The sequence below is a fragment of the Leptosomus discolor genome, chromosome 2 (genome assembly GCF_034619465.1).
Source record: "Leptosomus discolor isolate bLepDis1 chromosome 2, bLepDis1.hap2, whole genome shotgun sequence".
Lineage (NCBI taxonomy): Eukaryota > Metazoa > Chordata > Aves > Leptosomiformes > Leptosomidae > Leptosomus > Leptosomus discolor.
The window spans coordinates 78,615,025-78,639,659 of record NC_141392.1 but is presented as its reverse complement, the minus strand read 5'-3'; the positions used below and the strand labels follow the sequence as shown (position 1 = coordinate 78,639,659).

Here is a 24,635-nt window from a genome sequence, read left to right as displayed (position 1 = left end):
GTTTCAGTGTCCAAAATCATCAAGATTATTTGGATCGTTTTTATAACAGTTAATCTTTTATCTATTATCAAAGATACGTTATCTCTTGATAAAAGATGAATTAAGAAATTTGTTATTTGTTTTGTGCACTGTATTTACAAAAATGTGTTTGTCACTGAAAGCTTAAATTAGACAATGGGCCAATCGATCATCTAGTATTTGGACTTGACACTGATTTTTTTTTTTTTTAAAAATAAATGCTTTACATCAAGTTAGATCTCAGTGTACTTGTAAGCACACATACTTTTTAATATCTAAACACTTGTACTAAATTTCAGACCAGCCATATTGTTTAGCGTGTCTGAAGCATTCTCCCGAAATGTGAATCTTCATTATTAAAGGAATACAAATGCAATACAGAAGATGAGGTTCCAGAAAAATATTTTTTAAATGATGGCACTTATTCTAACACACTCATTATTAGCCATATCCAATGTGCAGCTCATTTCTGTTCTCACACAGCTGTCTCTCTCATCTCTCTCTCTCCCTTTTTTTTTTTTTTTTTAAATAATCTTTCCCGACCTCTCAGCAAGAAGTTAAGAAATGAGTTAATATCCTGTTATGGTCTACTGCCATTCAATTCCTAAAAAAAATCCCATCCACATTGTATAATATAATTGACAATGATGATTGTCTCTCCTCCATCATAAAAAGTACAATTTATGTAGTGGTTCACTTGAGAAAATTCTGTTGTGACAGCCTAAAAGAGTCATTATGCAGAAAAAAACCTTATGACTTGTTAAAGCTGCTAGTAGAACAAGGTCTTTGAAAATGTGACCAATTGACTCAACAGGGCTTTGAAGAAGACTGACTAAGGAAACGCTGAACTTCCCAAATCCAGTGTGGGAAAAGATGAAATAATTCTAAGAATAGGTATGGATCATGACAACCTGAAACTGCTGAGCAGACTCTGCTTTTTAACAACCACAGAAGTATTTAAAGGCACTTACTTGCAGAGCCATTCAAACTGCTCTTTACAGTCTGAGCAACCGTAGTCAGTGGTCCAAGCATGGCCAATAGTGTACTTGTGGAACTTGAGCATGTCCATCACTCCCACTTGGGCAATAACACAACCAAACAGGTCAGGGCGCTGATTAGCACAGGCAGCTTCAACAGGAAAACAACTCTATTAGTATTCATATCTTAAAGAATTAAGCTCACCAGTGAAAGGTCCACTGCAAAGTTCATAAAAGACCAGCTTCCAAACAGCTGCCTTTTATAAACTTGTAGTTTCTTTAATTAAAAAAAAAAAAAGTGTAAACCTGTTAAAATAAAACAACGTGAGAAGAAATATAGATTACCATGTAATACCTGGAGCCAAAAAACTTCAGTATAAAATATCTAATATAAACCAAATTGCACTGGGAGAAGACTGCCAGTGAATACGAAGTCAAATAGACTTTTAAGCAAACCTGAAAGCAAATACACAAATGGATAAAAATTGTAAGTCCCAAAGGTGGCATGTTCAAAAGAGCTTAAGAGCTATTTCCCTGTTCTTCAGGCACCAAACATGCCGTTCTTTGAAAACTGCCTTCCAAATGAGCAAACTGGGTTTAAAGCAGAAATGTGCTTTTAAAATGTGAGCTTTCGGACTACTGTATGAATTTCTCTAAACCATTCACTGTCTAAAATTTTAATATTAGTATTGACAAAGAAAAGGACATTAAAGAGCAAAAGCCGTCCATTTATTGATGAAAGTTTTCTTCCATAATTACTGTGTAAACCCATATGAAAAGAGCTTTGATAAAAGCAGACTACTACAAAATCAGAGGAATAACTTCGTCTTAATAAAGCAAATTAGTGTCGTATTTTCTTTTTTTATTATTTCCATCTTCCTACTACTGGAAGGGACAATTTCTTTAAGAATAATGCTTGTCTTGTATATTTTAAAAATAACCACAGTAGGCCCATCTAGCTCAGTGTTCAATTTACGAGTGGTAACTGGCAGACGCTCTGGGAAAAGGCGTTAAGCAAATACCAGGAAATATTTCCTGTACATTATCAGCTCTTGAACTAGTTGTTTAGGTTTTCCCTCAGTTGGAGTTATCTCCAGCCATCTTGTTAAACAGCCATCAAAACACATATCCTCCATAAATACATCTATTTCCTTTTTTATTCATCTAGTGCTCATCATATCCTGTAGCAGTAAGTCCCTCAATTTCAGTTTCTGTGGCTTGATTTAAACCTGACGCCTGGTGATTTTACAAATTCCCCTGCTTTTTTGAATTTTAAGAAATAAGAGCACGGAGATCTTCACGTAACTCCTACAATAGATCACAAAATCCCTTTTTCAATTCAGAGCTAATCACTGTGCATCCACACGGTAGGTGTACTCTTTCACAAATTCTTCTATCTCCTCATTTTTGTCCATTATGAAAATGGATTTTTATTCCCGTTCTTTGCCTCCTGCTAACCAGGATATTGCTATAGAACGACCTTGCTTCCATCTCAGCAAGAACTTTTTTGCATAGCATTACACAAGGGACCTTGTCAAAAGCTTTTGAAAATCCAAGAATTACTCCTCACCTAGACCACTGTTAGCATCATATACTGCCTGACTCCTTCAAATAGCTCTAATAGATTTGCAAGATGTAACTTTAGCCTGCAAAATTCTTCCGTATATGTCAGCTATTATTTATTGGTTTCAACTGGTTTGCCCATTAGAGAAGTCAGATTTACTCATCTGCAGCTTGTGGATCACCATGAACCATTTAAAAATTGGCATTACGCTTGCCCCCTTCTGTTCCTCAGATATTCAGGCTTAGTAGCCTGCGATTTCATATCAGAGTTCACTTAGGATCTTGCGTGTGCACCATCTGGTCCTGGCAACATTCATTTGATTGATTTATTCCAAAACCTCTTCTGCTGATGCTTCAGCTTGAATCAGCTCCTCAGAGTATGCCCCATGAAGACAGATTCTGGTGCAGGGAACTCCCCACGCTCCTCAGGAGGGAACGTCAATACAAATGGACCATTTAGTTGTTCTGCTCTGCCATTACCTTTCTTTAGTGCTGCTTTTACACCTCACTAACCTGTAAGTCCCACAAATCCTCTGGCCAGCTTCCTGCTTCTGATGTGCATAGAAAGCTTTCGTTGCTAATCTTTATCTTGGAAGCAATTTACTCATCAGTCTCCTGTCAGAGTTTATGCTCTACTCTGTTTTCTTCACTTGAATGTGATTCCTCTTTTTTCTGAAGGATGTGATTTTACTTCTGGTCATCTCTGATACATAACTATGCTAACTCTTCCTGGGTCCTTTCTGAGCCATTTTCATAAGGTATATATAGTGCCTTAAATAGCTGCCAAATTAAAGCTCTATCTTTTTAACTGAAGCTTCTGATCAGATCCCTCCCCTTCATGTTATTTCCTTTTATGAAAATAAATTATATTCGGGTGGGAAAAAAAGCCAAAACAGCTATCATGACATTTAATTTTAGTACTCTTTATTGCAGAGTGTCTCTTGAAGCACTGTGTGTTGCTCAGGATTTTATAAAAAACTGCTGCTCCTAATTCCCAAAATAGTTACTCCAGCAAGAAATCACTTATTAGACACTCATCCATTCCCACTGCACCCCTGCAATTAGCGATGGCACTTAATTATACACATTAATAAACTGTAACCTGGAACAACAGTTTATTTGTGAATTTTACTCCTCTACACATACTTTGAGCTTTAATATTCAGTGCAAAAGTAAGATTTCAAAACCTCAGAACTGTTTGTCTAAGCAAGCACGAGAGGTCAAACACTGCGTTTGCTTGAAGGAGGTTTTCAGCTCACAGCTGTGCTGCTCTGCTCAGCTTGGGGACCACACTGCAGGACAAGGAAGTCTTGTTTTGCAGTTGAATGAGGCAAGAGCTTAGGGGCTCTGCACTCCTCAGAGATGCCTCCTGTTAGTCTGACTAAAAGGAAACAGTATTTTGTAAGAGTGACAATACTCTTCCTTGTCAGTTTTTTCTTCAATAAAGGAGAACTGGGAAAATCTGGCAGTGCGTCCTTGCGCCTAAAGTATGAGTTATTCTCTCTAGCGTTGCATGAACAACTACTGCTTTGACGAAAAAGCACTTAAACGAATTTCCTAAATTCACCTAATGCTACCCAGTTGAAGAAAAGTCCCTATCTGGCTCATCAAGAGCACAGAAATCCAGCTGGATTGTAACCCATCTGGAAGCGCAAGGGAAGGTTTCTAATAACAGATTTTTCAGAGCAGGGAGGTCTAGATTCCCAACACCTGTCTCCTACTGGAATGACACATACTCTGCAGATGCCACTCACTTCCCCTTACCTAAAAAAGGAGCCCAGTTGACTTGTTCAGCCAGAAACACAGGCTTTTTGATGGCTAAAGCTGGGTAGGATGCATCTCATCCTAACCGAAACTGAAGTCCAGGTAACCATAAAACAGTATTTTCAGAAGCTATGTAACGTGTTGAAAGCTTAACTGTATTTCTAAATAGATATTTATGCTTATATAAAGTTGACTTGCACTATGCTTGCACTCCCAAGGGTGTACAAACCCTTTAACCCTTTACCATATTCATCCATTTCTACTGGTGCTCTTACTTACAACGCACAAATGCGTCCTGCCACCTGTAACTGAGAAGCATATAAGCAGAAAGCAAAACCACAACTTTACATGTACTTGTTATTTAGCTTTAAAATAACTGCCTTTTAAAAATAAGAGTGCAGAAATAGTCAAGATGACTTAGACCAAAGATCTGTACAACTCCAAATCCCGTTTCTTATGCTGGATGCTAGCTCACTGAAAAATAAAATCAATACATCCAGTATTCAGCAGCAGATAAATAGTGAGCAGTATAAAAAGAAGAGCGAGCAAAGATCGGGTCTAGTAAATTTGCTCATTTTCTATAAATCAGTGGTTTATGAACTTGAAATGTGTTTTTTTTCTTCTCACATGAGCAGCTCAACTCTGTCACACTATCATATGCCTTTCACGCTGTTAAAAAAAAAAAAGAAAGAACCCCCCCCCCCAATATTATTCATTTGTTTTCCTTCTCCTTTCAAAAAGAACAAAATCAATTCCCTTTTTTTCTCTATTACTTTCAGATACAGGGATTTAATCAGATATCATTTTTGTAGCTCTTTAAATACTGCTTAGACTATGAGATGTTTTTGTGACAAGCTTTTCTGTTTAAGAGGAGACTATTAATTTCCTTGAATTTAATAACACAGCAGTAACTTACATGTGAACAGGATGCACTTGGAACAAAGTGCTACATTTACACAGTCCCTCAAAAGCTCATGATGAAAAAGCTGTACTTGTATTTTATGTTTCTCACCAGAGACACTTCATGATTTTATTTGTGGTCATGTTTTAACTACGCAATGGAAGTAGAGTCAAATTGTTATGTGTCCCTGTACAAAGGCTTTAAATGCAGAACTGTCACGTTTTCATTTGCCCTCTAAGAACAAGAATGCATGGGCATGGTGGTATTAGGTCAACGGTTGGACTTGATCTCAGAGGTCTATTCCAACGTAATGATTCTATGATTATGAAAGAGTGAACAAGAAAATCTGATTAAGGATTGCAGGACACAAGATTCTGGCTTATGCTACAGACCACACAAAGTTTCCTGATGCTATACCTAACAGATTTCTGGTTATTCAGTAATTATTTTGCAATGGTTAGCTTTAAGAAAGAAAAATCAAAATGTTTTTTAAAGCATTCTTACTTACTGTGTGATTCTACCACAGGGTTAGCTCTAGCACATGAGACAGTAATTACAAGTATGGCTTTTAACAGTCAGCGTTTGCTAGAGACTGCAGAATCCCAATGTCCTACACAAAGAGCAAGCGAAGTACAACTGTATTTATTTAACACCTCGTATATATTAATGTATTGTCATTCTGGCAACTTTTGAAAAGAGGATCTCATAAATTTTTGTCTGGTTACTTTGATAAACCCAGCACCAAACGCAGGAAATATATGAGCAGTTCTTACCAACTAACAGGCCTCCATTTGAGCCCCCATTAATAGTCAACTTCTTTGGGGATGTGTAGCCTTCCTTGATGAGGTATTCAGCAGCACACTGAAAGTCATCAAAGCAATTTTGTTTGTTGGCCAAGATACCACCTAGCACACAAACAAAATAAATCAGTTGATGCCATAAAATCCATTTGATACCATCTCTTCAGAAAAACATGTGTGCAAAAATACCTGGGAACAATTCCAGTTTCATGAACATTTTAATAATTGATGTAGCTCAGAAAGACAGCAAAAATGAAAGATTCTTGCAACACAGACAGGGTATAAGATGACTCTGTCGATAACTCTAATGCTTTCAGAAACTCTGAATAATACATACCTACACTGTGAAGTGAGTGCCAGGTAATATCCCTAACCAGTAAAATTAAAGCTAAAAGCTTTGCATTACAAAATATATACAAAATGACCACATATAATCCACTTGAGATTTGATCTAATAGGACTCTAACATTAAACTCAGTGGCAGTTTCTTAAGGCAATAAAACTTCAACTTATAAAATAAGCTCTTCTAATTTCCTGGACATAGAGTGGCTGGTATGGCTGGTAATTTACTTTTTTTTTTTTTTCCTATTAGTTGTTTTCAAATCAGATGATATATAGCTATGGTCAAAAAGGGACTACAGAGTTGCATCTTGGTTTGAAATTTTATTAATGTCATTCATTAAATAAATAAATAGCTTAAGATGCTGCTACCCTGTTGAACAAAATTTTAAATGTGACCAGATAGATGAGGAATAAACCATGACCGAAAATGTAGGTCCAGATGACATCATTGGTAAGACTTCCAGTTCCCAAAACAAAAAATTTTGCAGGGTGGGATAAGGAAGGAAAAGGATGGTTTTGCCCTACAATCTTTCAACTATTTGAGCAGAAAAGTATCAACCTAGAGAACTCATAGCTGACCAAAGCTCATAATCTTCCCACTTCAAGTGTTTGTTTGGCAAGAGAGTAAAACCGGCTTCTTGAAGGTTATCCTACCTTCAGACCTTTTATGCTCTTTCTCAGGCAATGAAATGCTAGTAAGAAATGGGAACTAGAAAGAAAATCCTCATATTCCCGTGGCAAAGGCTGTGGTCCAGCCAGGTAAGAGGGGCTCAGTGGATGCAGCAGTGGAACTTCAGTTCCTTCTGCTTTGTTTAAAAGCTGGATGTTCATTGCCTAAGGTTCCCACTATGGTCCAGGAGCCTCCAGGACAATTAATTGTATCCTAAAATAAATGAGATGAGCTATAATCTGGAGGTGTCTCTATCTCCATTGTTCACCCAGTGATCCTAGACGTCCAGTTTACACTCGATGCTTCATTTCTATGTTGCAAAAATTAGTCATACAGACCTTATGGAACTGGGACTAGTGCACATCTAGTTTTTTAGCAGATACACATCATTCTCACATTAAGAAGACCATTGAAGAAAGTAATACTGGGACAACAAAAGAGTCCTCAAAGGTGTGGCAATAAAGGAGAAAAAAAAAAATCTGCCTCTGCTCAAAGTTCTGGTCTGGTGTAAGCTCAGAACCCTTTCTACACAATTAAACCTAAGTAAACAGACTTCTGTAATTGCTTCTGGAATTAACAAAAGATAGATATATATCTTATTATGCAACTGCAATAAAAGACTTGTGTCAAAATTAAGCAGGAAATAGATGGACCAAAAAAGCATTATCCTGTTAAGATAAATATTATTAAAACCTACTACAAACCAGTCGGCAAATTAAAATTAATGAAGGATACTTCATCTTTAGCACTAATATCCTGTATCTGCAAGCATATATAGCTTCTATTTACGGAACTATTACATATTTAACTCAATTGAGAGGAAATGACCCAGACAAAAAGTTACCGCAGATAAAATAGTAAAACCAAGATGTAATGAGCTGGGAATACCGTTTTGTTTGATAAAAAGTTATTATGGATTATGGATCCCATGGCAAATTGCTGCATTGTAAACACCACTGTTTTGGTGCATTTGCCTTGCTGGCAACATTTCCAGCAACTCATCCACCAGATTCTTGGGATATGAATACGGTGTCACCATTAAATAACGATGGGTATCTTACAGTAGGATTTTTCCAGCTTTTTCCTCTGGTGAAGGGATGCAGAAAATTGTCAACAATTAGGCAAGTGGACAAGTACAATCAAAGGATTAAGACAAGGATTGGATGGGAAAAACATGGAGAGAAATACACCAAAGGTATTAAGAAAAGGGGAAAAGAGATTGACAGGGTTTTGTAGTGAGTGACTTGTTTTCCCTGCAGCATAAAAGTCAGCTTAAAAAAACCCTAAAAAGGTCAAATGCCTGCCTATAAGAAGTTGGACCCCCTAAGAGAGTGTAGAGGGGATGACATGTCACTGTACTTGTGGAGTTGACTGTTTTCATATGAACTTCAATCACATTGACCAAATATAAAAAAGGGTCTATTAATAAATTGTGCAAAACCAATGTGAATGAGTTGTATCCTGAACTCAAAAGTTCACACCTTCTGTAAGGTTCTGCAAACGGTTGGGTTTTTTTGTGTGATACCAAGAAAGTCTAAATAGTAAGTGCTGTTGTCTTGGGGATCTATAATTGTGGGACCATGTGCACCTGCATATAATGAAAGAGGTACATGAAAGCAAGCCAGGTCTCCTGCAATATAGACAGATACCTTTTGGAAAATCAGTTCAAGATAAATAGCTGCATTTTCAAATCCTTAAGTCTAGGGAACTTGACCTTGCTTAAAAAAAAACACAGTAATTTTCTTGGAAAATACTGTGTTTGTGCAAAACTATTTTTAAGTAGGTTGCAAAAATTAAAACAATCTAACCAACAGGTAACAGTGGACAACGTACAGATTTAACAGATGAGTAAGGAAAAAACCCTATTTTTCTAAAGAACAAGTAAAAGGCAAGAGATGTGAGTATGGAAGAAGGAGTCAAGAGAAATCGTAATTTTCGTTGCTAAGCCTGCAGTTTTGTTCCTCTACTTGGACTGATTTACCTTTGTGCCAGGTCTCTCCATATTCACCACCGCCCCTGATGTTTGCCACCGCTAGAACACCCCCCAGGTGATGCACAAAAATAAGTCTTGACACACTGAAAAAGCAACAGGTAAAGGATTATTTTTAATTTCCAATTTTTATATCCCTACCACCTTTACAAAAGTACTTTTGAGGGAAAGAGATCTCCTAGAATCAATGATGAAATCGTGAATGAAGTCCCCCTTGATGGCAAAGCTGAGTAGCTAGGCTTTTTTCAATGGTTATCCATGGAAATGAAACCCTCTGCAGCCTTGGGAGAGGAAGGAACCAGTGCTGGACCATTCTTCCTCCTTTAGTCCTGCACTTTGGAGGACAGTGGCCAGGGGTTCTGCCTAACAGAAGACTCCTGAGGACATGTCACTTTTTTTCATTATCTTCAAAGCCTTCAGTGTGGGGACCAGACCTATGCAGTACCACTGAACCCCCATAGCTTTCTGAACCGTTCTCCTTCCGTGGGTCCTCAGCTTTTTCAGAGAGGAAAGGAAGGCTTAGCCCAAATGAAGAAAGCAAAGAATTAAGCAGCAAGAATCAGCACTTGTATTTTCAACTTCTGCTTAATGTACTTTCTTCTTTTTTTTGGACCTTTATAAAACTGTGTTTGCAATGAAGAAGTCTGCTTCCACCATTGTTTTGTGGCAGGGTCTGCAGTCAAGTTCTGGACAATCCCCTTATTTATTTTCCACTTGCATTGCTAAATACAAAACAAATAGTAAAAAATAAGATTACAAGTTCTGCCTTCCCTAGTATCTCTAGTATCTGGCTGAAAGATAAAGTAGCATAATTTTTTTTTAAATGCCAAATTGCAAAAGTATCAAAGCTATTGCTATCTTTTAGAAGTGGACCGAAGTAATTTAAATTACATTTAACAATTAAGAAGAGAAATAGATCTCTGATCTGTTGAGGCAGTAGCTTAACACAGCAGAAACTGCAGATGGCAAACTACACATATGTCAAGGAGACCAGTAAAATATTAAAATTTAATCCCAACAAGTCTTTTTTTTTTCCTCTAGTAAGTTTAAATTTCTTATTTACTTGAAATCCTTGCTCATGCAAGAAACCACTGCCTGCAGAAATTAATGCTGTTCAACCACAAGAGCAAGGATTTGGCCTTTTTACCTTTAAGACCCCCTACTGCTTATCAGAAATTTCTTGAAAGATGTTCTACAGTGTGTCTCATGTGGATGTACTATCAAAACAGGCAAATTTTTCATAGCAAAATGCTATGAAATGCTCTCAAAGCACTTATTTACATACTGGCACTCGTTCTTGAGAGTATACACCAAGGACTAAGGAAACAAAAAGAAAAGCAGGATAACTGGTAAGAGATTTCTGTATTTTCATAATCCATCAAAGAAAAAACCTTCCACTTAAGCTGGTTATCTGTGGCCATCAGATGGCTCAGGAGCCATGAATTATCTCTGCTTCTGTAAAATCAAGTCCATCACTGTGAACTGTGTTTTCCTTAGATTGCTGTGACATGCTGAACACATGCAAGATTGCTAATGTGGAGTAGCCTGACAGTAGGTTGCCTCATGACATTGTGGCTTCTTAATTTTTAGCATGTGGGAGGTTTTGTGGCTCTAACAATATCCTGCACTTATTTTCCCTGTCTCTGTCCCAAACAAAATCAATAGAAACTTTTTGGTCCAAACTTACATGAACTGGTAGTAATCCAAGGTAGCAAGTATAGGAATTGCAGGTAAAGTAAGAGCTTGCTACCCAAATATATTGCCTGAGAATATTAAAAAAAAAAAAAAAAAAAATCAATTCCAGAACAGAGTCCATCCTCTTCCATCTGCTGAAAGAAACTGTGCCCGTCTGAGGGATCAGCGTATTTAACCAGCAAAGAATCTGTGAGCAATGCAAAAGCAAAGTATTGAGTGCATCCTCTCCCGTCTATGGACCCTCCATTTCCACAAGCAAACAATTTTTCTGTTGCATAGACCCTCAGTGGGATAAAGTCCAGAGTTTGGTAACAATCACTATATTGCCCAAATTATAAGTAAGGTTCAGTATATCTGTGTTCACTCTCAGCAATACTAGTGGGATTTAGGCACTTCAGAAAACATTACCCCGTACACCCCAAAATATACATCTAGTGATGTTACTGTGAATTACTATTAATTAATACCCACTCTGGTATAGTGAGTAGTAAAGTGAGTCAGTAAACTTGACTAATATTTTGAGGCAGTTGTGCCTAGAGCTTATAACAAGCTTCCTCTAAGTGACTTCTAAGTTCAAGGAACCAGGTTTTGGAAGTATATAATCAGGACTCATTAACTATTTTTAAAAAGTGAAAATTCCAAGTGATCAGATAGTACAAAATTCAAGTTTCATACACAACCCTGCTACTGCCTCCTGTGTTCTCCCAGGTGGGCTCTTGCTTCCAGATTTGATTTCAAGTCAACTTGATGTCTGAGTCACAGCAAACTGTCCAGTCGCCCTGGATGCCTACAAAATGTCTTGCTCTGCAGAGGAAAGTCTGGCTCTCTGCTCTTCCCAACAGCCTCTACAGCCTTTTGCTCATTATCCCTGTTTTCCCTTCTCTCCTGGCAGCAGGGTAAAGAAAAAGAGTAAAGGAAAGGGCAACAGGGTCAGGAAGGACCCAGCGGAGGAAGCAGAAGATAGTTCCTTCCCTGGAGAGCTCCTTCTAGAGCTTATCAGTCTTAAGGAGCATAACACAAAAAATAAGAAAACACGTATTGTTTTTTACAGTATAGAACAACTTGAGGAGCTGTGCTTCAAAGAGCAAGAATGCTTTCCTGGAATTACTGAGCTGCTGTCAGGTATTACAGCTGACAGAGAAACGCAGGCTAGAGCACTGGCGAGGGGGAAAAAAATCCTGAGTCACTGGAGGTGGTTGCTTTCTTAGCTTTGGTGGAACAGGAGGGGGTGATAAAAAAGCTCTGCACCCACGGCTGCTACGTTGCCTGACTGTTCTCTGGGTTTACAGTCTCTCCCTGCACCACCTCTTTGCTCAAAGGCTTGGTAAAAACTAGCTCTGTAGCAGTCAAATGCAATTTCACAGTCTGCTTCACAATCAGCTGTATTCCAGGATGCATTAGAAATTGCTTCTCCTGTACCCACACAGGCACATACAGAAACACGTTGGTTCCTTCAGGGTAATTAGTCGAACCTGAGGCATTAGTGCTGGGTTTGCGATGGCATTTCCCCAGCAGCTCTGCCAAGCCACTGGTGTCAGTCCCATCAGCTTTCACTTGCACTCGCTATGCAGGCTGTATAATTAATGACAGCGCTCTAGCAGGGACCATGCTCGAAATACTACTAAATGCAGTCCTTGGTCCAGAGGAGCATATAAAAGATGCATGCTTGCATTCAAAAATAAACCACCGCTGTAACTGACTTAATGACTTTGGCCTATTGTTCTCCCAGTTATTTCTGGATTCTCTAACCTGTTGCTTTGTTTCTACTGCTTTCAGTGAAAAAGATTTTATTATAATTTTTTTGTTGGAGAAAAAATGAAAAGCAACATCACTTTCTGAATAAAGCAAAAATAAGCTTCCGAAGCCAGAGAGCTGGCTCACATTAATGGGTGCAAAATACCACTGAGAAAACATTGTACTGGCTTGAAGAAATACAGGACAGAAACGAATCACTGGAAAGGAGAAGATAGAGTGCTTCACGAAAAGTTGTAAGACCCTTAAGTTCAAATAACAAATCAGGAATATTTACATAGGAAGTTTTTTGTTTGGTTGTTTTTTTATTTGTTTTTTTTTTAAAGGTAAGCAGGCTACTACTTGGTTGGACTTCCATTGCAACATCTCAGCTCAGGATCAGGTGGATGATGTGGCAAGCCTCAACCTTGACTATCCTGTGGCTGCTTTCTAGCACTCATGCCTGTGGTCATCTACAAAAAAAAAAGACCGAATTGTGGTGTTGGGCTGTGGCTGGAGCAGCACTTGGACCTGGGAACTCCTTGTCAAATATTGCAGTGTATAGTAATGGTGATCTAGTCAAATATTACTTGAATTTACCAGGTAAAGGAGGAACTGGATATCCTGCCTTTCTGGCATAAATTCTCTATTACACTGTCCTTTCCCTGATCTTGTCTGCCTAGTTTTGGAACACACTTCCTCACCAAGTACTCAGTTCTCAGGTTATTAACCATAAAGATGCATTTGAAGGCTTTGGCTTATTTTTCTTTTAGAAAGGCTGAGAAGGGGTATGTTGATATAACAGGGAAAGAATGAGGAGGGAGGTGCGGACAATCACATTTTATTTACGTTGTCAGTGGGATAATGTTTTTTGATCTGAAGGTGACTAATAGTTCTCTGTGCATTTACTTTTAAGGGACTGTTACAGATTCATATTCTTATTTTATGAACTGTATGATAAAGGTTTCATATGGTTCAGGAAGACATAGGTCACTGCTCCCACCTCCCATCTTCCTCTTCTGACTGTCAGCTGCACCCTCTTGCTGTTTGGTGGACTCTTACAAGAGTCAATTTTTAACTTGTGCAAATGGCAGAAAACTACCCAATCTATTTTGTTGGGATAGTTTTCTGCCATTCTTGTGAGGTAAATCTGCTTAGCAAAGGTTCCAGCAAGCACCAGGGCCAATGGATGGGAGGTGGAAAGAGGCACTGTGAGATACCTTCTACTTTTGCCCGCAACCAACTTGTGCCAGCTCTGCAGTATCTGAAATTTTACCTTAAATCAATAGATACATAATATTTACTTTAAAAAAGAAAACATGGTAAGTTTTATCACAGTTTTCAGCATCTACAATAAACTGTAATAAATCAGTGCTTGAGCCTAATCTAAAAAGGAACTTAAAAACTATTCTAGTTATATAATGGTGTCTCTCAAAACCCACAGGAAATTAAAAATGTAGCTTTACAAGGCAGATAAAAAGTTTTCGAATAATCACAGAACACGAGATGGGAGGTCCATTGTTGGACAAGGTATTTGCTAGAAAGGACGAGAAACTGTAAATGCTATTTCGAAATACAATCACAGTGACCTGAAAAAGCAAGCACTACAAAGGATTTCTTGAAATGTGCTGACTCTACAGCAAGACTGGTAGCACCTAAACTTAATAGGATTGTTTCATAATAGATTATTTTTGTGTTGGTGAGCTGCTCTTTTCCTGTCTGAAAAAATGCTCTCCATTCAGTCCTTTGCGCTTCTGTTTTCCCCTGCCTCGCCTAGGAGCATTTCTTACGTATTACAGACAATCACTGCCTCTTGGTAAGTCTATTCAAATTCCCTTGCTGAAGAAATAAGCCTTTTCTTTAAAGAGATCATCTATTCAATAAAGCTTATGGCTTTTGAGGGCTACAAATCCTGTTTTGCACACAGCTTTTGTGGTTTACAATGCATTGCTTTGCATATGCAGAGTCCATATAACACACATCTCAAGACAGAATCATCTTTCCTCTTTCCTGATCATACAGCAACACAGCAGGATTTTACTTCTGATGTAATCTCCTCAGAAGTATAACATGAAAATACAGCCAAATTTTTATTATTTACATTCATTTAAACAAATACTGGATTTCCTATAACATTTAGACATAGGTAACTGCATAACTTTGAAAAAAGAAAACTTCCTATGTTACTAGTTCAGCAAAGGGCTCAAATACTTGCTTAATGTATGTCCACATGCTTTTCCGTTGAGCTCAGTGACTGAGCAGGAAGAGGTTAAGGTGTAATCCAAAGGGCAGGGTGCTTGCTATAAACCTCAGAAGAGCACAGCACTTCTCTGCTCTGACACAGATTTCTTCTGTGACCCTGGGCAAAACTCGGGAATTCAGAACTAACAAGGCAGACAAATAACGCCTGGCCACTGGTGTGCGGTCCCTATGGCCCCATCTCGCTTCTCAGGGACCTGAAATGCATTGCTCCGTCAGATCCATTGTCTGCCCTGCCCTCAGTCTGTGACAGATGTTAATACCAGATACTTCAGATTAAGGTATAAATTACCCTGCTTACCTGTAGCTTGGTGTAATAGAAATGTTGAATCCTCCATATCCATACAAGAAGGCAGGATGAGAACCATCCAATTTAATTCCTTTCTTGTGAATAATGAACATTGGGATCTTAGTACCATCTTTGCTAGGGTAGAAAACCTAAGACAAGAGAAAAAGAAATCTGAAATGCTGTTATTGTCATAACTCTCCACAACTGCTGTTAACAAGAATCAGAGGCAATCACTTCCATGGTGTCCAGGGGGTAAAACATTCTGAGCAGCCTGCACCAACTGCCCACGTCAGGTTCAGTAATGGCCATCAACTGCTTGGTTGCTTAATAGCTCTGGAAAATGTATCAAAATTAGACAATACAAAGGGTATAACAGTATCATCTTTATCTACCTTATCCATCAATTCTACATACAAGGGAGTTTAAGAAAATGTTACAAAACCAATACGATTTTCTACAAGGGAAGACTGGTGGTATGAAAATGCAAGAACTACATGGTCCATCACACAGGAAAGCAGCAAAGACTAAGCTGGCAAAGAGAATGACCAGAACTAAAACCAGTTTTCCAATCTAAAATTATATTTTCTAAAAATTTATCTTTTTTAAAAATCAAAAATTTCAGACATTAAATAATGGTGGACAGAGAAGAAACAAACTCATGGTACTGTGGTGACTCAGCGAGACTTCACTAAACATTACACTGTTTTGGATAACAGAGAGCTATGTTACTACCAAATAAATATGTTAAACTCTCTGCAGATCTGGTCTTGTACCACTTAAATCACAGAGAATTCCTTTATATCAGTTGATGCAGCAGTCTTTGCTTCTAAAACCATAAACTTAATCACAAGCAGAATGCCAAAGATACTTAAAAAGTCACAGTATTTTGGTTTAGTATTAATACATTGGCATTAACATTTCTCAATGGAATCACTCCACACACCAGATTCAAATCAAGAGAGTAAACTTTGAATAGCTGAAGACACTTCCATACTAAGCCTTGTGAAAACAGCAAAAAGCTGACTACTCAACACTTGTACATACAGCATGAATTCACTGAAACAAGTCTGTATCCAGCAGAAGTGGACTAAGCACTGGCCAGCCTCTCCTGGTTGTCTCAATGACCACTTCACCTCATCAGGGTGGTAACATAAGCCATGACAGAAACCTTCATAGCACTCGGTACATTTTCAGGCATTACCTAGCAGCTAGAACCAGGAGCCCGAATGCTGCAGAACCCCCAACCCCATCCTGCAGGGCAACTGAACCACACGCTGTCTTTCAGAAAATCAGCTCCCAAAACACCAAGTATCCATGCAGCACATGCTTTCGTATGTCTTTCTATTGCTGCCACAGCTCTGTGTGCACTTAAAAGCTAAATTCCATATACACAAACATAGACTGCAATTGCTTAACACAGGTGCCATATCTTGTTTGTTTGATGCATGTGTCTGCCTGCATGTTCTAACTTAGGATCCAGCGTGTCTTATTTTGCCAGTCAAGCAAAAGACGTGGGCGTGAATGCACTTTACTGCTTGCCATAAAGTTCTGGTTGACTACTTTTCATTGCTTTGGTTTTAGCATCATTATTTGCAGCTTCTAGTCTAATTAGAACAAAGAAGAAGCAAACGAAGAATGACATTCTTATCGTTTTGTTGCATGTTTACAACCGCTGTGCTTTTAAAAGAAATAGAACTACCACGCTTTATAAAGCACACAGTCAACAGGATCTATTTTTATAACACATGAACCTCAACAGTAATATGAATCTGGGCAACACATTTATTCTGAGCGTTGCCTGTAATGTGAAACATGTACATCCACACAGCAGGTTGAAAACAAAATAATCACATTTAATTTTAGTTTAATCATTGCTAAGGAAATGTGAGAAATTTCAAATGAAACCACAACTACCTCCGAAGGCTTCACCAAAATCTGTAGACATATTCCAGGTAAAATTCATTATTTCACAGTTCCCAGCAGATAGAAAAATTCAGAACAAAAGCTTGAATGCAGTTTTACACAGATGAAATCACTGTTTCCAACTACTGCCACAACCATAGCTTTACTGACAAACTGCTCATCAGAATTCACTGCAGTAGAATACAAAGGATTTTCATGTTAAGTATTTAGCCAAACACTATAAACAAATATAATATCTGGACAGGAGAACTGCTGAGGTTGGTGATGAGGAGTGCCAGAGACGCCTCTCTAAGATGCCATCCATCAACTCCAGTTGTTGCTGGCAATTCACACAAAGTGAGCACCTGGCCCTCCTATGTTTCCAGCAACTTATTGCTGTTGGCCAGTCCTTTCCTGATAATGAAAGGATGCCACTAATTTCACTGAATCTTTCTGAACAAGGGATTTTTTTTTTTTAAAACAATTCTGAAAACTGACTTCAGTAGGGCTTTTATCATCATCAGTTAAGATTAAATAACATAGCATTAAATGAAAACTCAACAAAAAAAAATGCACGTCAAGGTGACATTTGCAATTTAAGCATTTTCACTTCTATCTTTGCTAAAATAATGATTAGGTCTCCCTCCAAGATGAACAAAGGAGAAGGGGGTGGAAATCAATTCAGTGACACACTGAGATACGTGAAGCTATTTAAGCATCTCCAACCAGACTATTTTCAACAACTGATTCAATCTCGCCTTTAAATTAGGTGTTATCTCTGAAGCAAGTCCAATGTTACCAATAAAGGGATGTGCTTCTATCTCAAAGATTAAGGTAAACTGGAAAGGGCAAGCCCTAAAAAGAAGAATTTCCCAGGATGGTATTTCATGCCTAATTTTAGAAGCTGCCAGCTTTTACAGCAGTAAATGTTCATAAAAGGGTACTACCGTTTTCTGCTTTATCGCACATAGGAGTGATCCACTTGTACCGGTCATGTTATGTTACTCATTGCTCATATATTTTCAAATAAAGACTCATGTCACTACAGCCACTAGCACATAGAAGAGGAGGACAAATTAGCAAAGTGATTTTGGAGGGAAAAGGATGGAGAACAATGCTTCAGACATATTATTATCAATGCTGAAACTCACCATTCAAGGAGGGACATGCTAAACCCAAGTATTTTCAGCCTCTTGGAATGCACTGGCAATGCTGTGTGGTTGACAGGACACTCCTGCTGCATGCAACCCTTTGTGCTATTCTAGGAGCATACCGGTGGAGCAGCACACAGCCCTGAAATAGTTGTAGCTCACTTTGTCTCACACTAATGTCCCTATCTGTCACATGGCAGAGGGGTCTCAGTGCCAGAAAGAATTACTTTCAATTCAGGTGCTGGAACCTAAGGCATAAATTTATAGCCCCTATTCTTCTTATTATGACCCAGGGAAAAAGCAACACTGTTCTTGCAATTACTCATTCCTACAAACAACGTAAAGATTAAGCTATATAAGCTGCACAAACAACACTTAGGCATTCTTCTTTAGTGCATACATATATATTTATAGAGTGGTGGGTTGGTGGGTTTTTTTTGTTTTTGTTTGTTTGTTTTTGTTTGGTTGGTTTTTAAATTTAGCATTTGAAAGCAATTTACACGTGATTTTCATGTAAAAAACACAATGGAAGTTTACTTCCAAGACAGTTTACAGAGTAAGTTTTACAAGTAAATACAGATAATGTCTGTATGATAGGATTTGTAAATTTACTTAGGAGTTAAGTAGGATAAAAACATTCTCTACATTCACTCCTGGGAAGGACTTTGTCCTCCTAATTATTATTTGCTTTAAATGTGCAGTATTGATGTCAGGTGACTCATCACTTAGGGAAGAAGGGAACAATCAGCCAGCATTGTAGACACAGACCTAAATTTAGAAAGACTCTAAGTTTATTCACTTCTGCCTCTGTAGTGGCAAGAAGCATCCTCTCCAATTCAAGTCACTAGGAGGCAAAACCAAGCATTCTAGCTTTTCAGAAGCTAAGATGATTTGAAAAATAGAGGTTGAAGACAAAGTTTTTCTCTCATTTGTCTATAACCGGACATTGAGACACACAGAACTAAAAATAATTTTAGCAATCTCCCACTACGCACTACTCTCGTGAGTAATTATGAAATCAGTATCTCTGAATATTAAAGGAAGTGATACAATCATCGCAACAAATGAAGAGATAAAACTAATCTGCCTGAATACTCACACATTGTGCCACATAATTACAAATACCTAAACTACTGAAATGGAATAGAAATGTCCATTTAAAAAAAAATTTAAAACTCAGCAATTTGTCAGTATTCAGTTTCACTTTTACTCCCTTTCAGAAATGTTTTCCCTGTTACATAATGGAGTGATTAAAAGATGTATGTAACTACAATTGTTCGGGGAAAAAAATGGATGTATACCTGAAATCATCTTACTTTTACAAAATCAAAAATCCTTCTAAGCAAAAACCAACCCCAAATTTGTACAGATCTAAAATTAATCTTATAAAGGTAAGATTCAACACAGGTTTTGAAATACTGCTGTAAAACACACACACTCAAATCTTATCCAAACAGGTCTAACGCATATATTTTTAAGCTGTAAACAATATCTGAATGTCTAAAAACCTTTAATAATTTTTCTGACTTGCTCATTAATGGCAAATAAAATTAAAATCCAAGGGATTAGTTTGGCTTTTCAGAAAGAATTATTTCCTGCAGATAATACATGAATTTTACATATGAAAAGAAACTTTGACTTCTGGGACTTGAAAACATTCCCTAAGCCACAGCAGGCTAATTATTCTTAGAAAGCCACTAGTGATTCTAAAAATGTCTCTCTCAACCTCTCTTTCAAGATTAGGTACTACATACCAGCGATACCAGTTCTTTCCATGTCTTTGTGTGCTTGATCAAAACCAGGTAACGGTTACACTTGTCATTAGATTGACATCCATCGTGCGAAATGCCAAAAATTTTTACAAAGAGCAAACTAAAAAGGCATATAAATGACGCTGGAATACTCCTGATTAAAAATGCGTGTTCAATAATTCAGGTTTAATAACACTGTGACAAAGCCTTTAAAATTAGTTTGTTCCAATGCCTTCTACATAGTTTTACTGAGATAACTCCTTTCCATTTGAAACAAACACAGGATGCGGCAGTCTTTTGAAATTTAGCAATTGTTTTCCGCTTCTAGGTACGAGCAGCTGCCCTCACCCACGGCTGCTGTGATTCCGCTAGTGGCCACCACAAATTTACAGGCAGTGCTAGAGAACCACAACGCCCGGCTCAGTCCCAGCACCCACAGGCACCAGAGAAGCAGGCACGGCTGTGTTGAGCAGCAGATCAAAGGGAATGACTACTTCACCCTTTATTTCCTGGAACTGCATTTCAAACATCCAGTTTCACATAGAGTATTTCCTTCATCAAGTGTGAGATGAAGATTTCTCATCACCCTCACACCAACGTTTGTGTTTTGAAATTTAGGGGAGAAAGGTATAAGGAATTCATAATAAATAATGTAACTCTGCTCACAATTTCCCAAATGTCACAAATGCTTTGTTAAAGGCTCGCCATTTAAAAAACCCCCACACAACCACCTTTGAAAGATGACTGGAAGAGTAAACTTAAGCGAGCAGTCCCTGGAGAAAGTTTTCTTACACAGACACTGGCATCAGGGCGTTCAAACCTGTATTTAGGTGCAGAGATAATGGTGCCTGAGGCTGAACAATGCTACACAGCAACACCTCCCACTGACAAGTCCTAATAGCTGCTACTCAGTGCTTCAGAAAGGCAAGTCACAAAGACCCTGCCTTCACACCAGCAAGCTTGAACACTTCAGCACTGGCAGGCAGGGAGAAATTCTCTCCTTGAGATGCCAGCGCAGAAACCTCACAGATTCCAGCAGAATCATGTGCTGCCTTCCACACCACCTCCCCGCAGCCCATTCAATCCCTCATCACCTCTGATCTTACAAAAAAACCCTGATACTAGTCTGGGGCTAAAGTCTATATAGCACATCACAAACAAAACGCCTTGTTTATTGCAGCAGTGGCATGGACCCAAGTATAAGATCACCAGTGGCCCCATGGACAGCTCCGGCAGCGAGCCAATGGCCACCTGCAAGAGCAGCTCTTACCAACCACCAGTTTTTGTATTCCCGTATACAGGATGAACTAGAAGTCAGGAGAAGTAATACAGAACTACTACCACTACACAGCAAATCCATGGGATCTGAGGTTTCCTTTCTCCAGAGGGGAATCCTCATCAATCTTCTTTAAGCCTCTTAAATTAGCTTCAAAGCAACTCTGCGTGGGTTGCAGAGCTTGCTTAATACAGAACTGGACAGGGGCCAAAGTAATTCAGTACAGTAAAAATTCATGCAGGTAAAACCCAGAAAGAACACCACCCACTACAGCCATTTGCAAAAGCACTATGACAATAATCAAGAAACCTTTTAGAAGAAATTGTTTCACCACCCACCCACCGGGACAGAAAGCAGCCTCATGCTGACAGAGGCAAAGTGCCAGGAGATGGTCTTTTAGAAGAAATGCCTCCTTACTCAGTTCAGCTGCCTAGCTGCAGGGAGGTATTTCACAGGGTGATGGGAGGAGGGAGGGGAAGGCAAGAGAAAAATACCGCTGCAAGTTCAGAAATGCTGCAAGACCAGCATGGTAGAAACTGCTTTTAAATCACACTTCTCTAGATTAGTTAAAAGGCATCATTCCCTTTACATAAAGCCTTAGTGGTAAATGGGATCCAATGCGACTCACCCTCTACTCCACTTTTGCAACCTGAAAGACTTCTTGCCTCTAAATGTTTATGCTGTGCCCCTTTCAGTGCGATCTCAGAGCTTCCTGCAGCAGAATAATTAGCATCTGCCACACAGACGCCACACATTTTCATTCAACAATTTGCCTTAAAGAAAACTTAATATGCAGAGACAGACAGATACCAGATAGATAACATTTACCTTTAATACAATATACATTGTATTAATGTTAAACAGAAAACTGTCCCAGGGGCCTTTGTAAGTTACAGTCTCTGTCTTGAATTACCTCTGTGCTTACACATTCAAGAAATGTATTACTATGAAGTAGTATAGCATGAGATAAGCAAAGGGCTGCCCCAATGGAAGTAGCACATCGTTATAAATAAAAACGTAAGTAACAGCTGCTGGCTAGTGCAATTTCTTTCATTAAGTCAAGCTTTACTTCATTGGGAAAACTGCTCTGACAGGAGACAACTCACTGTAATAGTGTGTAGGCATTAGAAAGTAAACACTACTCATCTTTACCACGCTGGAAATCAGCTCAAGTTGTAGTAAGAAACACTGTAAGAATAAAAATGTAGAGGTAACTCACCATGTGGTAAGCAAGGGGGAGAACTTACCTTATGCAAGCTACTCCACAATAACTATTCTTATTTATGGTTTTATGCTGTGGTAGGTGCATGCATCTAATTCAACATGCTGAGAAAGAGATATATTCGCTCAGATTTTCTGTTTCTAGCTCCACCTTGCTCAAAACTTGCTTGGTTATCTCAACACAGCCCCACTGTTGAGCTTTTACAAGCTTCAAAAAGATGACACAACCACTGTTGTTTTTTCTCCCTAATGCAGTGGCATCTACGTGGTTCAGGGCGCTCAGATTTCACCTGTAAACCTGCATCCAAAAATTCTTGCACAGAACAAATTCAATCTTAACACTGCTGATGTCAAGTGCCCAGCTTGTGTCAAAGCCCCAAGAGGACCCACATATTCCACTTACATTGTCAAGAAGCCTTATTTATGACTTTTAATAGCTGGACAATCTCAGAGCACTCTGCTCTCTCTTCCTTAGAGAATCATACCATGTTTATAGATGCCAAGTTGGCTACCCAAAACCAGAGGTGCTATAAATCACTAACCATCTACAAGAACTCTGCATGTGGCTAGTACAATATTGAAAAAACAGCTCATACTCTTCATTCCTACTTTTTGGTTTGAAAAGAAACAGAGATCATCTACACTGGACAATGCATGTTTCAAAATCAGTCCCAGATAACTTATCCTGTGAATATTTGTTCTGAAGAAGTTACCAAAATAAACAGGTCACAAAAGTATTGTGCAGCACTTCCATGTGTGGTTTCTCATGCAAATTATAGCTACAAATAATTGAATTTCTGAGATTTAAGCTTGCATTTAAAGCTACCCATTTGTGTCCCTACATGATCAAAAAAACCCAAAATGTCATCAGAAGAAAAAAAAAAAAAATCCCTCAAGAATGGTCATAGATAAACTATAGTCCTAGAAAATATTTGGGGAGCTAGCTTAGAAGAAAATACTTCTAAGGATCAGATGCTATTATAGATTTCAACATTTGTGTCTTGGTGACCACCTCCCTGCTGTGGAGACAGTATTCAGGCTCATCTACTGTTTTTAGATTTGCAGTACTTATTGTACAATGAAGAAAAATCACCCGGCAAGTAGCAAGAATTACAAGAGAATTCTAAGAATGAATTTTCATGACACCATTGTAACAATACTTAGGAAAAAAATTAAATCAAAACTAGTATAAAGCCACCCAGCAAAAATCTCAGTTGACAGCATACTTTCCAGACAGACATCGTCATCAAGCCTTTTAAGATGCTTTGTTACAGGAACACCAAGAAGTGTGCTGATGCATCCCTGTGCCACTGTTGGAAAGGAAAAATGAACAACAAAAGAGCAACACCTTTTTTTTTTTTTTTTTTTTTAAGCCATAGGACTAAGGACAGATTGCAGAAATCTTTTATTTGTTGGGCAAAACGTCAACAAGACAGCAAAATTCAACAAACTTACATCAGTCATAAGGAATTTAACTACTAATAATCAACTACTATTAAATCAACAGATCAAGTGTCTAATGATGTCAAGTCAACTTCAGTGAGTGCTAACAGTTCAAAAAACACCAGTAAGTAGGAGTAAAAAGTCAGGGATGTTCATTCCTATCGGTAAAAAATGCTCTGTTTTTAGGCATTTACCATTATGCCTTGAAGCTTTTCTGCATCTTGTCTATTTTTAGCTGTTAGCAGTGATAACTGTTCACTATTACTTTCAAAAATAATTGACAAATCGCCTGAAAAGCAAGCAGTTCAGGGAGCTATCAAGAAGAATTTATGTATCAATTTTTCCCTGTCTGTGGGAAGCAAGCCAGAACTGAGGAAATAATCTATTTCTTTGTATCATTCATCTACACAGTTGAAAAACTAGTTACTATGAATAATAATGATATTTCTAAGAGGCTTCCCTTGTCCCATAAATTTCCTGGGAGATGTCTCAAGGACAGAGCAGAAATAATTAACCTAAGGAAAGATGATATTCTACCAGTACCTCTGGGCAGTGTTGATAAAATCAAATCAACTGCTAAATGAAGATGCAAACTAGATTACCCTTAATAAAATTGTGCACTGATGAATTTGTACTGGATCACAAGCAGACAAAGGCCACAGAAAAAAGCTCACATAATTAGTGACTGAACTGTTTCTGGGTAGACAGTAAACTGCTACCTTCCTTCCTTTTCCTTGGAAAAAACATTCTTTCAGAATGCCTCAAGATTTTGTAATTTTTAAAGTTTTACTACTTCTGATCTTATACTGAGGGTGGACAAGAGAGAAGTCTCCTGAATGATCCCACTCATATACGTTCTACTTACACAAGTTCACAACTGCATCTCTGGATA

The 24,635-nt window shown here is 38.3% G+C and overlaps 1 protein-coding gene across 1 annotated transcript in view; it reads right to left on the bottom strand.

Annotated features, from left to right (window-relative positions):
- The window catches only part of PREP (prolyl endopeptidase), a 104,793-nt gene that overhangs the window by 1,839 nt on the left and 78,319 nt on the right, over positions 1-24,635 (bottom strand). Inside the window, exons 11-14 of the mRNA XM_086461335.1 lie at positions 15,012-15,148; positions 9,017-9,111; positions 5,997-6,128; positions 990-1,146 (exon numbers count right to left, since the gene is read on the bottom strand). Coding sequence (XP_086317461.1) covers positions 990-1,146; positions 5,997-6,128; positions 9,017-9,111; positions 15,012-15,148 — 521 coding nt within the window. The remainder of the gene's footprint in view (positions 1-989; positions 1,147-5,996; positions 6,129-9,016; positions 9,112-15,011; positions 15,149-24,635) is intronic.